The sequence below is a fragment of the Egretta garzetta genome, unplaced genomic scaffold (assembly GCF_000687185.1).
Source record: "Egretta garzetta isolate BGI_Z169 unplaced genomic scaffold, ASM68718v1 scaffold107, whole genome shotgun sequence".
Classification (NCBI taxonomy): domain Eukaryota; kingdom Metazoa; phylum Chordata; class Aves; order Pelecaniformes; family Ardeidae; genus Egretta; species Egretta garzetta.
Window position 1 is genome coordinate 1,500,247 of NW_009260399.1, and position 15,868 is coordinate 1,516,114.

General features: G+C 37.7%; 1 protein-coding gene across 4 annotated transcripts in view; it reads left to right on the forward strand.

The window, feature by feature from the left end:
• The window catches only part of FAM193A (family with sequence similarity 193 member A), a 49,377-nt gene that overhangs the window by 13,388 nt on the left and 20,121 nt on the right, over window positions 1-15,868 (forward strand). For 3 of the 4 annotated variants that reach the window (XM_009643193.2, XM_035898656.1, XM_035898657.1), the window contains 6 exons: window positions 2,903-3,047; window positions 8,700-8,777; window positions 10,385-10,497; window positions 10,650-10,892; window positions 12,851-13,004; window positions 13,104-13,283. In XM_009643193.2, the coding sequence (XP_009641488.1) occupies window positions 2,903-3,047; window positions 8,700-8,777; window positions 10,385-10,497; window positions 10,650-10,892; window positions 12,851-13,004; window positions 13,104-13,283 (913 nt within the window). The remainder of the gene's footprint in view (window positions 1-2,902; window positions 3,048-8,699; window positions 8,778-10,384; window positions 10,498-10,649; window positions 10,893-12,850; window positions 13,005-13,103; window positions 13,284-15,868) is intronic. The other variant, XM_035898655.1, reaches the window with a different exon arrangement.

The window sequence follows — 15,868 nt, forward strand, 5'->3', positions numbered from 1 at the left end:
TGACAAAAGGATTGTTTTCATTTACCTGTTGTTTTCAACTGCTACTGCAATTTAAGTCTGAGCAACAGAAGGTTTGTCTCTGCAGAACTTCACTGTAGTGACAGCTACCTTCAAGGCTTAAATATGATAAAGTCAGAATCTCTTCCTGCAGGAATTTCTTTTCCAGTATGCCTGTGTTCATTAAATAGCTTTAAGGGTGTTTCACATAAACTGTGGGTTTGACTAGATTGATTCACATGAGCCTTTTTGAAAAGAGAGGTTCAGTAGGAGCTTCCTCTTCTATGTTTTCTAGTTTATATAGTGTATGTCTTGTTTTTCTTTGGTAAACATAAATTACTCCCGTTTTCATGGACTCCCAGGATTTTACTGCTGAGTTCTCTGGGTCTTGAAGTATGAGAATTAGGTAGCCTTTCCTGAGAAATTTTTTCTGGAGGTTAATCTGCCTTCTATTGGGAATTGGTGGAGGAACGCTCCATCAGAGAGGCCTCGCATGGAGAAGCAGGGATCAGCCTAGTCCCCCTATTATTTGGTCAGTAGAGAATCCTTTTCCAGTCTCTACTGAAGAGAAGGTGTTGTCTTTACAAAAGAGCATTGGCCTCACTGTTCTTCCCTGGCATTTTGGCATCTCAGCTTTGCTTAGTTTTTGGGTGCTCACCCTTTCTCTGTTCCCCTATTTAAATCACTGAATCTTCTGTATATCTCCAGCTTTTTCAAAACACATAGTTGGTGTGCTGTGATTAGTTCCAAGGATGCTTATTGGATGTCAGACTAGACTAGAAGTTCACTTAGGGAAGTTTAAACATAGCTTTGTGGGGATGGAGGTTACTAGCTGGTACGAGATCAGCTGTGTCAGTATTTCACATGACTGGTCATCTACTCAGGGTGAGCTACCAGGGTCTTAATGCATTGTGTGTAGTCAACACCTCTGGTTTGTTTAGGAGGCACACTCAGGTGTACAATCTGCAGGCTAGCTGTAAGAGCTGTTCATATGCTTATCAAGAGTTAATTAATCAGCAGACCTTCTAGATCAATCACAGCATTTCATGAGGCTGTATTTTCATAATCAGTATTTAAGGAAATCCAGTCCTTTCATAGGTGAGTGACTAGTGTTTCCTTATGAAGGTGTCTATATGAAAGGTTTCTTAGAAATTAAATGTTTTTCTCAAGTTTTATATATGTGTGATGCTTTTTATTACCTTTTTTACTGCAGTCCAGGAATATGTTCTACCTCTGTTTACAGGGCTGAAATATTACCTAGGCTGTTGCTTTATACTTGCCTTGGGAGTGAAAGTCTATTTACTAGTAGCTTGTTAACCTTTACTCAAGAGTCACAATAAAAATTGAAAGTGTAAATGCCATTGTGTTGCTAATCTGAATTTTTAAAAATGAAGTTCTTTTGCTTCTAACTTGAGAGTATTTTAAAAGGATTTTGTGCACAATGAGTTTTTGAATGGCTAGTACTACTCAGCAGCAGTTACAAGAACAAATTCTTGACTTCTGTACAGTAGGGATCAGAATTGCATATAATTGCATAATACCAGAAACACAGGCTTCAAGAAAAGTCATAAATAGTGTTCTAGTAACAGGAATTTACTGTGTTTCCACTGATGGTGAGGAAGTGTTGTATCCTAAAATCACGGTGTCCCTTTAAACTGCTTTTTGTACTCTACCAAGCATGGACTTCCCAAGTTTTTAATGTGCAGAATTGCTTATGCACCCTTCTGAAGTGGTTGTATTGCAGGTTCTGGGCAAAAACAACAAAATAAAACAAACTTGCATTTATTGGCAAAGTCATGCTAACAGCTGTAACTTAATGCTTACTGAATTGTCTGTTTGCTCAGCTCTTCATTATACTTAATTGCCATGTTAAAATTAAGGGCTCAGTTCTTTGCCAGATGATAGGCAGGACTATGTAGTTCTTAGATTGGGTTAGCATCCTGTTGTAATGGAAATCTATAACAAACCTCCCTGAAATGCTGGAACCGGGCTTAAGCCTGAATTTTGTTTTTTGGTACTGGCTCTGACTCTCCACACAACCTCTGTGCCTGATTAACTACCAGCCAGTTTCCTCTTCATTACTGAGTAGGAGAAATGTTGAAAAGCTTCAGTTCATTTGTGTCAATTTACAGGTCATTACATTTCAGTGTGCTTTAAACACACTTTATTGAATAGAATTTTGTCTATTTATTTCTGAAGTCGAGATTTTGGGAGTTTACTTACTTGTGTGTTGTGATGATGCACTCTAGATTTTTTTTTTAAAGGAATTTGCTCTACAAAAATGTAGTAGTAGAAAGAAAGGTAAATCTATCTCCTATTTCTGGGGCTCCTTACAGAGGAAGTCATCAGTGAATGGTGTAACCATGTTTTGAACTTGATGCCGCTCGAGTGATAGTAGATAGCATGCAACCAAATTATCTCATTTGCCTCATTCTGTAGCACTTTTCCCAGCTGAAACTCCAACTCGTCTAGTAATCTTTTTAGCATTGATCACGAGAGTTCTGATGAACAAGTTTCTGGCTTTATTTTTACTATATAGCTCTTCAGTAAATAGTCAACATGCATATTTAGCCCGTAGAATTTGGAAGGATAAATATATCAAGCAAGAAAAAGTGAATAAATACGGCTCAGTAGGTTTGACATCTGGTTGCTCGTGGGAAAGAGGCTCTAGAAATGTTGCACTTCCCACATTCTTGCTATTGTTGGTTACAGAACATTGGAACAAGCAGTTGTTGGATATTTTTTGAAAAATGACTAAAAATACTAAATTTTGGGATAGTAGCAGCTATGTGGGCCTAGGTGTATCAATAACTGCACTTTAACAACACTTTTTTGGCTGGCAGAATTTAAGTGTGATTTTTCAGTGAAATGTCTCTTCTATAACAAGTGCTATTTGAACTTTTAGGCTTGGAACAACACACGATTCCTGTAGTGAAGATATGTATAGTACCTTGCTACAAAGGTATCATCAGCTGGAACAGGAAATGGGTCAAGTTGCTGAAGCGTGGCTTGAATGCCAGAAAAGAATAGATGATTATGTCGATGAACAGGTAAGAATCATGTAAACAGTCTCAAGACTGATTATGTCAGGAGCAGCCCATGCAAGGCCGTACCTGCAGTGAAGAGTTTCTTTGGTATTTTCATCCATTTTGAAGCAACAAAATGTAACTTTTTTTCATTGATGTCAGTCTTTCGGAGTAGAAAAGAACACTAACATACCAATGTGTTATGGTGATTGTACAGAAAAGTCTTCAAATTGTTGAAGCAGTTTGTTGTGCCATTGTTTAGAGTCGGTCTTTGAACATTTTGGATATTAGGAAAAATTTCTTTACTGAAAGAGTGGTCAAGCATTGGAACAGGCTGCCCAGAGAGGTAGTAGAGTCACCATCCATGGAGGTGTTAAAAAAAACGGGTAGATGTGGCACTGCAGGACATGGTTTAGTAGGTGTGGTGGTGTTGGGTTGACAGTTAGACTTTTGATGATCTTGGAGGTCTTTTCCAACATTAATGATTCTGATTTTTTTTTTTTTAATTACTTTAGCCTTTAAATTACCCTTAGCACAGTAATCTGAAACTTTCTTTTGTAGATGTCACTAGGAAAAGGGCGGGGGGGAACACAACAACAACAACAAAAAAAACAACAAAACAAAACAAAAAACCAAACCAAACCAAAACCACAAACTAAAAAACCCCAACACAAAACCCCCTAATCTTCAAAAAATCTTTTGCTTTTAAAAACTACTTCATGTTGCATAGTGTGATGACCTTTGTACAACTGTCAAAATCAGAATTCCAGAGTCTCCCTACATAAATATTTGAGACCTCCGAAGTTACAGTTTATTAATTAAGTATATCTTCTGACAGCTGATTTTTCTGAGTTTGTGCTACTTTTCAGAAAATAATCACATTGTTGGGCTGACTCCTACATTTGTCAAGAGCTTAATCTGTGGAAAAAAAGCTGTTTATTTTGCAAGTGCTTGTTTGTACTCTCCCAAAATTGCTCATGTGAATTTTGTCTCATGTTCAAATAACTTGAATTCTTTAAAAACACCTCAGGATAAGGCTTTGAAAAATGTTTCTAGTTCAATCTTAAGTATACTAGAAGAAAGACTATGTCTTGAAATAATTGAAGGTGCAGAATTTTATAGAAATTCTCTTGTATTTTGAAGTCTGAAGAGCATTAGGAATATGGAGATCCCATCTGAGATTTAGTAATACTATGTTACTCGTACAGGTAACAAACATATTTTAAAGTATTATACTGCACTGTAAACATCCTTTAGAAGCTGTTCCGTGTGATGAAGATTTAAGTTAACTATTACCATTAATTCCAGTACCTTCAAGATGGAGAGAGGACATAAGTAATTTTGGGTTTAGAGATTGTTCTGTATTTGGGGTCTGCATCTATGAGCTATCAGTTTCAAAGTTTCCTCTTGGTCTAGCTGCTTTTGTGCACCTAAATATTTGATGGCAGCTCAGTAAAATTTCATCATATCACATTTTGTGCTACTAGAAGTAATTTTCCGTGTGGTGTCAGTGTCGTGTCTGGCTGATACTGCTTCCCCAGTAAGAAAGGGAGCCCAGTTCACTTCTCATCATTCACTTATTTTTCCAAAAGATGGAATTTATGTAGAGTCCCACTCATATCATGCTTCTGACTGGTTGATCTGCACCACTTCAAAATCAACTCTTAACTGATTTTTCTATATTTCTCTGTATCAAGTGACAATGCAACTGTCACAAGTACTGTCTTATAGCACTTTTTTATCTGTTCAGTGAAGTCTGTGTCCTGATGCAAACGGAAACCTTTCTCACATTTGGGGGAACTTAATATGATGACCTCTTATTTCCTAATGACCTGCAAAAGGGGTGTGTAGAGGAAACAATTCTAAAACTTAATCAAATTGTAAAGGAGATACTGATATTGGTATTTATGGGTAGAAAAAATACTTTTACAATCACACCTTAAACCCTGTGTTGGTGATAACCTGTGGTTATACTCTCTTGATCAAAAATATATCATTCAGTATGACCATCTTACCTGAATTTGCAGTGATATTTGTGTCCACAAGGTAGAAATCAGAAAGCCCAGCTACTATGGAAACTGTGGATCTTAACAGTGAATGCATGTTCATTATTTGCTGCCTCTTGGCTTAACAAAATAGAGAGGTTTTATTGCTAGTGTATCAAAGGTTAGAACACACAGACCACCACAGGGGAGAACTAAGAATGGTCCTCATTTATCTACTGTGGAACTATACCCAAAATTTTAGACAGGGCATCAGCAGAGATAATTAATGGACCCTCTGCTAAGGTATGTTATGTTACTTGTTCTTGGGGAAAAGTGCATAGCTTTTGCAAGCAATACAAATACTTTTTTTTTTCTTTTTAAAGGTGGTAAGACATCTGTGTCATGCACAGACATGTAACTTAATACACTGCTGTACCATGTGTGTATGCTGTAATAAAATTTAGTAAGGGTTCGTTCATATCAGCACCGGTATTCATCACATGTTAAAATCTGAGGAAGATGTTTAGGGTATCTGGAATACAGGAGAGTTTAAGTGTGTGCAGCCTATACCTCCAGATCCTGTTTTTCTTACCAAATTTAGACTACCTTTAACTCAGGAGGTCCTAAAGATATCTGGATTATTCCCACAAGTAATGGCTAGATAGTCATGTGTACTTTGTGTGAAAGTGGTTGTTGGTTTTATTTTTTTCTATTGGTGGCTCCTAGAGAGCTTCTTGCTTGTCTCTCCATATTTCTGTGTGAGATTTTTTTTTTTTTTTTACAGTCCCAGTCAACTTAATAGAAAAAATAGTATTGTATAGGCATGGGCATAATTGTTTCTTGTCTTTATGGCAGCTGTATTAATAATTGAAACACTCATTACTTTCGGGTGCTGAGAGTTTGTGATAAGAGGAATTATTTTTATTATTTCTAGTGAAACAGGCTAGGAAAATAAATTTGACTAAAGAGATTAGACTCACAGGTGGAATTTGGGATACTCAAAAGTGCTATTTGCATTTGATACAGAGTTTAAAATTTGGAAGCAACAAGCATCCTGTGATGTATGTACGAACATCAGAGTTCTCTCAGATGATCTCGTGGTATGTGTCACTTCTGACCAAACTGCTGGTTTTGCTTCATGATTAAATCTATTTCAGAATGGAAAAATACTTGTTCATCTGCCTGTCTCACTTTACCATGTCTTGTCTGATGGATCTCAAATAAACAGGGAGGAAGGAAGAGGGTGATAGTGGACCTCTCTTCTCCATTGGGCAGCAGTGGTAGCATTTTCATTGTAGATGTGAGAGTGTGAAATGTAGGTTTTTCCTTCTGATGGCATTTGAATTTATCTCCTACTCCCTAGCAGAATTCTTGGGCATGAATCATGTGGTTTGTATTGCAGCTGCTTTGCTCTGCTGAAATAAATATTCATTGGCGAAAAGAAAGAGGGGAGAGAAGTGATTTCCTATTATTTATGGAATTAATAACTTAAGGTACTTGCAGACACGGGGTATTGGAAAGGCAGTGAAGTCGGAAGCAGGAAAACTTTAGCTTCAGCCCCTGTTCCCATTAATATTCAAGAGTACCAAGACTTAAACCATGCTGTTTTCTTTGACAGTTTCTTGGCAGGCTTGAGTAGGCAGCTCCCAGTTAATGCACTGGCTGTTTTAAACTTCATTCTTTGGCATTAAAGTCTTCTCTTACAATGTATAGGGAACATAGGTGCCTGTCTTTGAGGATTCAGCTAGGTGGCAGGGCACCTAAACCAGCGAGTATTGCTGTGTTTAAATATAGGTCAAGGATGCTCAGAAGCTGGTAGTAGAGCTGGGATGAAATCTCTGAAGTTTTTGGTCACAGACTCTGCAGTACCTTTTAGTGTGTCTCAGAAATGGTACCAATGGTTCAAGATTATTTCATATGTGGTATTTTTTTTTAAACACACGCATGCACTTGATAAACTCATTTTTTGGTCTTAATGTAACCTCACGGGAGCAAGGGGAATCAAAATCCACAGTAGTAATTAGAATTACATGCTGCTGATTGTTTCAGAAATTCATTACGCAGAACTTTACCACTTAATATTTTTTCACATCCTCAGTTTAGGATTTCATTTTCCCAAGTTAAATAATGATAATAGCAATAATACACTTAGGTTAATAGTAAGACTTTAAACTTTTGATCAACTATGAATTTCTGGAGGCATGCTTTTGAAGAAAAAAAAAGATTGCTAGTGGTATAACCTATTGGACTTTGGCTCACTAACATGTCTTTATGAAGCAATTTTTTACATTCTGTAAGGTGGTAGGTTTGTTTTTTTTTTTAATAAATTGGGTAAATGAAAAGACCTGTAAAAGATAACCTAGTGTCTTAGTTACAGCTGGGATAGAGTTAATTTTTTTCCTAGTAGCTGGCATAGTGCCATGTTTTGGATTTAGGATAAGAATGTTGATAACACACTGATGCTTTAGCTGTTGCTGAGCAGTGCCTACACCAGTCAAGGACTTTTCAGCTTCTCATACTGCCCTGCCAGCGAGGAGGCTGGAGGTACACAAGAAGCTGGGAGAGAACACAGCCAGGACAGCTGACCCAGACTGATCAAAGGGATATTCCATGATGTAAGACATCAAGCTGAACAAAAAAAACCTGGGGGGCAGTTGGCCAGGGGGAGTGTGGCCACTGCTTGGGAACTAACTGGCTGGGCATCAGTCAGCAGGTGGTGAGCAATTGCATTGTGCATCACTTGTTTTGTATATTCTTTTATCATTATTATAAATTTTCCCTTCGTTTTCTGTCCTATTAATTATTTTTATCTCAACCCATGAGTTTTATCTTTTTTTTTTTTGATTCTCTTCCCTTATCCCACTGAGGGGGAGTGAGCAAACGGCTGTGTGGTGTTGAGCTGCCTGCTGAGTTAAACCACGACACCTAGATAGTTGTTTTTCCTCACTGTTGAACTAGTGCTCTTAAAATGTTGTAAGGTACAGCAGGGGAAGCTTTTTCTTGTGTTTTGCTGTGTTAAAGTTCATGGAAGCTTTTGTGTTTTGTCAGAGTGAATTTTTTCACTAAATCAGAAAAATATCATTTGTGTGCAAAAAGCTATGGGGGTTCTATGTGCATTTATGGTGATATGATTCAGGGATGAGTAACTATAAAATATTTTTCCAGCCTTAGATAAACGATGGGCATGAAATACATTAAGAAACAAAAGTGGTAAATAGCATTAGCCTAGGTCACTACTTAATTTTGTTTCCTCTTCTAACTTTTTTGACTCTTTGGGTGGTTAATTCCACACGTGGTACATCAGAGTTTGCACCTGAGCCTATGTTGAGATACAGGACTTCCAGCAAGGCCTCTAGATTTTAATGGATTTCAGTGGCTCTGAGATGTTGAGGATTTAATGCCAATCACATTTTATTGAAAATGCTATGAAAATATTTAATGAAAAAATGTTAACATAAGGAATAACAGTGGAAAAATTGGACTGAAAAATGGTATAAGTGAATATAAATCTTATGTTTAACTGACTCAAATCAAATGATTAGCAAATAAAATACACTTCATATTGACTAAATATGTAAGTACTTTCAAAATAATACAGGCAAGCTAAGTTTAATGAAACTGATAGACCAGTTGACCACAGTGTAGGATTTCTATGATTGAATCAACAAGTTTTCCTTAAATTCTGTTTTAGATGGCAATGAAAACAAAACAACGAATGCTAAAGGAAGACTGGGAATTTTTTAAACAGAGGCGTTTTATTGAAGAGCAGGTAGGATTTTTTTTTTTAATACCATACTAAGTTATACTAATGCTTCATGTATATTTGTTAGATGCAAACATATGAGCATAGTGTACTGTACTAGTTCTGTATGATTTAATTCTGCAACTATGTCAGGCATGAAATTTGGTCAGCTAAAATACAGAAAAGCAAGATCCAAGAAGAGTATGTAATATATGTAATCTCAGTTACTACAAAGTAAAGACATAAGTACCATAGTCTTAAGATTGAATATCAGGTGTTAAAATTCTTTATACAATAAAAGGGGAATTTTTTATGCCTTAGAGTGGGATCCAAAACAGCCAATACATTGAGCATGGAGCTGCCTTGAGTATGTGATAGGGAATATTGTGTTCAAGAGTTAAACAAGTTCTTTTGTACGTGCAGAGCTGAGGAGGGTGAACCATGGTAGCAGGGAAGATGATTGCATCTGTTATGATTCTAGAGATGGTTTCTACATCTGTTTTGTGGGGAAAAGGCTGAGCAGAACTATCTGCCTTTTTTTAAGCTGTAGCCAGAGAGGGGGACAGTAGAAATTTCTACCTCATTATAAAACTGTCTGCTGTTTAACACACAATACTCTCTTCTGTAGCCTACAAGTGTTCAAGCATGTATCATGCTTTCCATAAGATTACAGTGTGACTCAGCTAGAGTCAAGACTGGATGGGGAACCTCTCTGTTCCTGTACCACTGTGCAGAAAGAAATGCTAGTCATGAGCCAGAGAAAGAGAGAGTATGACAGTACATTTTAATAAACTTAAGCTTAAATTGGCAATGTCTCAAAGCAGTCATCAGTAAGTACTTTTTCCTATAAGGACCATAAGCCTGTGTTAACCATGTCTTTAGAACATGTGGTATACAGGGCTCCTCAGAGGACTTGAGGAAGAATCCTCTTTTTCCTTGATCCTAATTGGGCTTAAGTGAGCTGTAAGCCCATGGCTGCTTAGGTAAGGATCAGGTCTGGGCATCTATAGAAGTGGAAGCTTAGGCACATCCTTGTTTAACCTGAGGTTTGTAGGTATCTAATGAAATTAGGTGCTTTCAGATTAGGCGTCTGCCAGGTGGAGGTTGTTTGGATTATATTTTTCACTATTGCAGTCCAGTTGCGTTTTGGGCAGCTACTTCGTTCCTTGAATCTATCCCACTGTGGTTACAGAATTAGTCCTAATTCTTTTTTACAAGCTAAGGGTGAGTTTGTATCCTCTCTCCATTTGTCAGTGGTGTCCTTTTGTGCATATCATTAAACAAGAACAGAACTGCTCCATTTCAGAGCATGTCAGCAGAAATGCCATGCAAGATGCACATACAAATGAGTCAAGGAGGTGGATTTGGCCACTTTGCTGTTTGATAGTGGAAACATACTTTCTTTGAAGAGTTTCAGTGCCAAATGTTTGTTGTTTATAACTTTGAACTTGTTCCTTTTTCCACTCGTGATCAAAACACACCACCTTCATGAAATTATTCTGAATTATTCTGCTCTTAAAATATTTTGCCCAAAGAACTCTATTGATTATGTAATTTCTTAATCATGATGTGCCATTGAATTGTTAATGGAAAGACTTGCACTACTAAAACGCTGCCTTTATAATTTACTTCAGCTTAATAACAAGAAAGCACTAGCTGGGGAGAACAACTTCACAGACACAATGAGACACATGCTGTCATCACGTTTGAGCATGCCTGACTGTCCCAACTGTAATTATAGAAGAAGGTGAGCTGATGTTTTTAATATGAAATCATAGTAAATCATTAATTTCTTTTTTGAGGAAAAAGGAAATGCATGATCAGAACAAAGAGTGTGGTTACTTTAAATGACTGCTACTTAAACAGTCATAAAAATCTGTAATCTTAATTCTTGAACAGATGTACTTGTGATGACTGCAGCCTTTCACACATTTTAACGTGTGGCATCATGGATTCTCCTATAACGGATGATATCCACATTAACCAGTTACCACTACAAATCGATTCTGCTCCGGATTATCTATCTGAGATCCGCCCACCCAGTATGTCTTCAGCAAGTTCAGGATCAGGTTCCAGCTCACCTATTACAATTCAGCAACATCCCAGACTGATCCTCACAGATAATGGTTCTGCACCAACTTTGTAAGTTCTTTTTTCCGTTTTAAAATTTTGTACTTAAACTTAAGCAGACAAATTGTATAGGCTATCATTATGTGATGCTAGTTTTGCCTCAGAAAATCATTTAATAATGGTACTATATTCAGCAGACCACAACTCCAGTGCTGTATGTTGTGCAAACATAAATAAAAAATAAATTCTGTAAAGTTCTTAGAAATTTTTGAAGACGTTGACTTAATAGTATTGCTAGAAGTGTGTGTAGTGTGTACTTTCCCGCTTTGAAATTTCCAGGACATCAGATGCTGATCTACTTTAGAGCATTATTTTAAAACGTCACATTTTGTTAGACTGAGCAAGGGAACTGGTGATCTTGTTTTGGGTGAATGGTCATTTCATATGAATCAGTTCAGTTCCAAAAAAGCCCTCATTAGGAGGCTTTTAGGATTGTTGAAGTTGTGTTAACTCAAGTCTTAGATCAAAAATTGTTGTCCCTATCAGAAATATCTGCCACTATCTTCCTTCTATGCAGATCACAATGGCCGTTAGAATTGAGGCATTAGTCTAATTGTAAGCTTCTACCCCTCCCATAATTCTGAAGGGTTAAAACTGCTTGGTAGGCTGGCTTCTGTATGTGGTTAGGGTACAGCTAACCAGCAGTCTCCTCTGTCATGTGATATTCTAAAGGAATATTTAACAACCCCCCCCACTTCAGTACTGGTGGGAACACTAATGAAATACCTGTCGTCAGTACAGTCAAGGGAATTGGCATTAGCATTCTGTGTTTGTGGTGTGATGAACGAGGACAAGGCAGATGTGTGGGATGTTTCTGATGACTATCACTTCACTAAGTTCAATTTCCTTTAAACATTTATCTTTGCACCTACAATCATCAATGGTTTAATCTTCCATAATAGGACTTTAGTGTTTGAACCCATTTGGGGAGCACTTGAAAGCAGATTATGTGGCGGTATGTTTAGCTACATATTCTTAAATGTGTGGTTTGCAATTTCTGTAAACTCTTGGTAGTTTTAGTGCTGAAATGTCAAAAATTGTTCAATTTGTCTCCTCAGAAGCTAGTTCAGCTGAATCCAAGTATTATTTACTGTAAAAAGCCTATTTTTAGGGAAATACCACTGCTCCTTGGGGAAGGGCCATTTTATGTCTCGTAATATCTGCTGTGTTTTATTTCCTCGTTGCACATTTGAAATATGCCTAATGGTGCCATCATGTAATTAAATTTTGGCGCAGTATCTCATGGAATGCAAAAAGATAAAGTGCACAGTTTAAGAGCTCTTTTAAGAGCTCTGGATTGCTGTAGAAACATGAAGTAACCAATCTTTGCAACACTTCCCTGGAGCGGGTAATTAAACATTCATGTTCTTTTACTAGCTGTCTGTACAGAAAAGCTTTCCATTAAGTATTTTAGAGCAGATTCTGAAAAGCACGTAGACATGGGGCTGTCTAGGAACTAATTGCTATTGAGAAATTTGAATTACTGTGATGTGTTCAGTATGCCCTACTTATTGTTACTGGTTTGATATTTAATGTATAGAAAAACTTCACTTTTATATTTTACTTTTATCCACTTCACACTTTCTGTGAAGGAAATAATTGGCATGGGGCTTTTTTCATCAAATTAAAGGTCATCCATACCCTGTCATTATAAATTTGATGGATTCTTGGTCAGAAAACAGTGACGGAAAAATATTTTACACACAAATAGCAGAGAATCTTATTTTTGATCCAGTCTCATTCAGGCATGCAACTACTATATTGAGTAGGATTACATGTCAAGTTGCTTGATTTTACTTGCTTGAAAAAGTAAATCTAGTTAAACAACTTGGAAGACAATCCTTTGGCTCCTAATTGGAACATTACAAAGGTGATGCCCTCAACTTTATTTCATTTTGGTGTTCTACCTGCTTTCACAATAACTGAGGTTACCGAGCACTGTGATTTATCTAAGCCTCTTTTCCCCTCAGTGGTAGTGATGATGAAGATGTTGCACCATTATCAGCAAAATTTGCTGATATCTACCCACTGAATAATTATGACGATGCAGAGGTGGTAGCCAACATGAATGGAATTCACAGTGAGCTAAATGGCGGAGGTGAAAACATGGCATTGAAAGATGAGGTACAGCATTTAGTGTCGTATCTTTTTCTGGCAGTTGGATGTGCTCACTGGAGAAAAGCCTGTCCTTCACCCCTGTGTTAATGAGGTAATGTTGTCCAGTCTCCTCAGGTGAGCAGTACTAGCAGCAGTTCCTCAGAAGCAGATGATGAAGAAGCGGATGGGGAAAGCAGTGGTGAACCACCAGGGACTCAAAAGGAGGAAATGTCTCTAGGAAAAAGGGCATTAAGGAAAGATGAAGCAAAAATGGATAGTCCACCACCTTCTTACCCCAGTCAGCAGGTATAGTAATCTAAAAGAAACCTTTTAGTAAATTAACTTTTGAAATGTGCCTGCTTGAATGACAATGCATTTACATCTTCAATAAAATACTTAACTCTTAAATATATTAAGGTACCATTAGGCATGTATGATACCTGAAATATTTTTCAGTTGATTATATATTGTCATGGCGAATAGCTTCCTATAGTCAAACCTGAATTATGTTAGTTATATTGATGGTAGCTTCAGTAAAAAGGGAGAAAAGTTTATTCCTGCCTGTATGAATGAGAAACAGAAACTAAGAAGCATTTCTGCTTGGAAGTTTGAACTTGGTCTTTGCTAAATGTTAATGTTATTTGAAATTAATTCAGGGGAGGAAGGGGAAATGATACAAGTACTTAGTTAACAGGCATTTGTCAATATTACATCTGAGGTCTAACTTCCCCTGTTGAAACCTGGTGTAGTTAAATCCACTGCATGACTTATGGCATGGGTCTTGGGGTAGTTGATGATTTTATTTTTTCTTAATAGTTTAAGATTATTATGTTCTTTATTGTAAGGTCACCAAACCACCCTGAGAATGAAGCCTAGAGTATCTGCTCAGCAGGTGGTGGTGGTGGTGGTTGGTTTAACAGCTGAGCTCCAAAGCAGAGCATCGAATGGACTTGTCCTTGTGGCTGTGTGGCTTTTAATCTGAGTTACCCTGCAGCTACAACATGGGCTCGCTGCTTTGAGAGAGAACGTACCAGTCACTTTTATTGCTTATTGTACAAAAGAATCCACATCAGAGGGGGCACCTTTGACAGCTTAGACTGTCAGGTGGGAACTCCCATTAGATGTTCCCCTGTGGTTAGGATGTTTGTAAGGACTTCCACTGGAAGTGTTTTCTCATGTGTTAAAGAGTATTAAGCTACTTTTCTTTCAGCAAGTATGTTGAGATTTTTTTCTGTGTATGGCTGACCAATGGTATAATGCTTATATGGCATGAGTTCTCTGTTAAACTAGTTTGAAACTGGTGAACAGAGTCAGCATTTGTTGTGGAAAATCAGATGAGATTATGTAAATCTACTTGCCTTAGGGAAGCAAACTAAAATGCAGGATAAAAAGACAGATTTAACCTTTCTCTTTTTTGTTTTCTTTGAGGAAAAATAATTTTCTCGGAGTTATTCTGAGGAACTCTTAATGACTTTTTTTTTTTTAGCCTGATTTTTCTAATCAGAGCTGAGTATCTACCTTGTAACACTGCATTAAGTGATTGATTTTGCTGGTACATGTCATGTGCACTTGAGGGGTTTTGGCATTATCTGTTGGGATTGCTCATTTACTTGGTATCTTTATTCCTCTTTGGATTCCTTTTCATGCTCAGTACCCAAGGGTTGGTCAGAATTGCATTTTGAATCTCACCCTACTGTTTGACATCTTTTTTCCATCTTCATTGATTAGTAGATTAGTATTGGTTTCTTGATAATACTAATTTTTTGAGAGGTTTTTTTTTTCCTCTCTATACACCTTATTAATTCAATCATTGCATTTGGTTTATGAAATCTGTGGTTGTTAAAATATACCTTGTGTCAAAGGCTGTAATGCTTTTAAGTGAAAATGAAGATTTATTGGTTTCTAAGAGGAAGGTATATTGAAGACTACCACCTGTCAGTTCTTTTCTAGAGAGCTAAGTTAGTTAATGTTGCTTTTTGGAAAAATGTGTACTGCCACACTGCTGGGAAAAATAGCATTTGGTGTTCCTGGTATTGTTTCTGGTGAAATTATCTTCCAGTGAAATGTCAGGTGACAGTGGCAGGAAAAAGTACTGAGCTGAGAGGGAAATGGAGCTGCTCTTTCCTGGGCTGCTTTTCTTCTGAAGCCTTGTATCCTTTTGAGACAACAGAGGCTAATGGTACCTTGAGCTCAGTAAAAGGTTCTAATAAGGCATGGATTTCTCACAGTTGATGTGATTATGAAATGTTTCATGAGAAATGTCTGCTTCACACAATCACAGAATAGTAGAGTTTGGAAGGGACCAAGCCGGGCCTCCTAGCTGGACCTCCAGCTGGACCTAGTCCAGCCCTTCTGCTCAAAGCAAGGTCAGCTAGAGAAGGTTGCTTAGCTGTCTGGTCAGTTTTTTGAGTATCACCAAGGATGGAGGCTCCGGAACTGCAATGAGTAACATGTTCCAGTGTTCAACCACTCTCACAAACAAGTAAATGCTTTAAGCTTGAGTGGAATTTCTATATTTCAGTCTGTACCCATTTCCTCTTGTCCTTTCATGGCATACGACTAAAAGAATCATAGAATCATAGAATGTTTTGGGTTGGAAGGGACCCCTAGAGGTCATCTAGTCCAACCCCCCTGCAGGAGCAGGGACACCGCTAACTAGACCAGGCTGCTCAGAGCCCCGTCCAACCTGGTCTTGAATGTTTCCAGGGATGGGGCCTCCACCACCTCTCTGGACAACCTGTTCCAGTGTTTCACCACCCTCATTGTAAAGAACTTCTTCCTTATATCTAGTCTAAACCTACCCTGGTTTAGTTTAAAACCATTACCCCTTGTCTTGTCACTGCTGGCCCTACTAAAAAGATTTTCCCCGTCTTTCCTATAGGCTCCCTTTA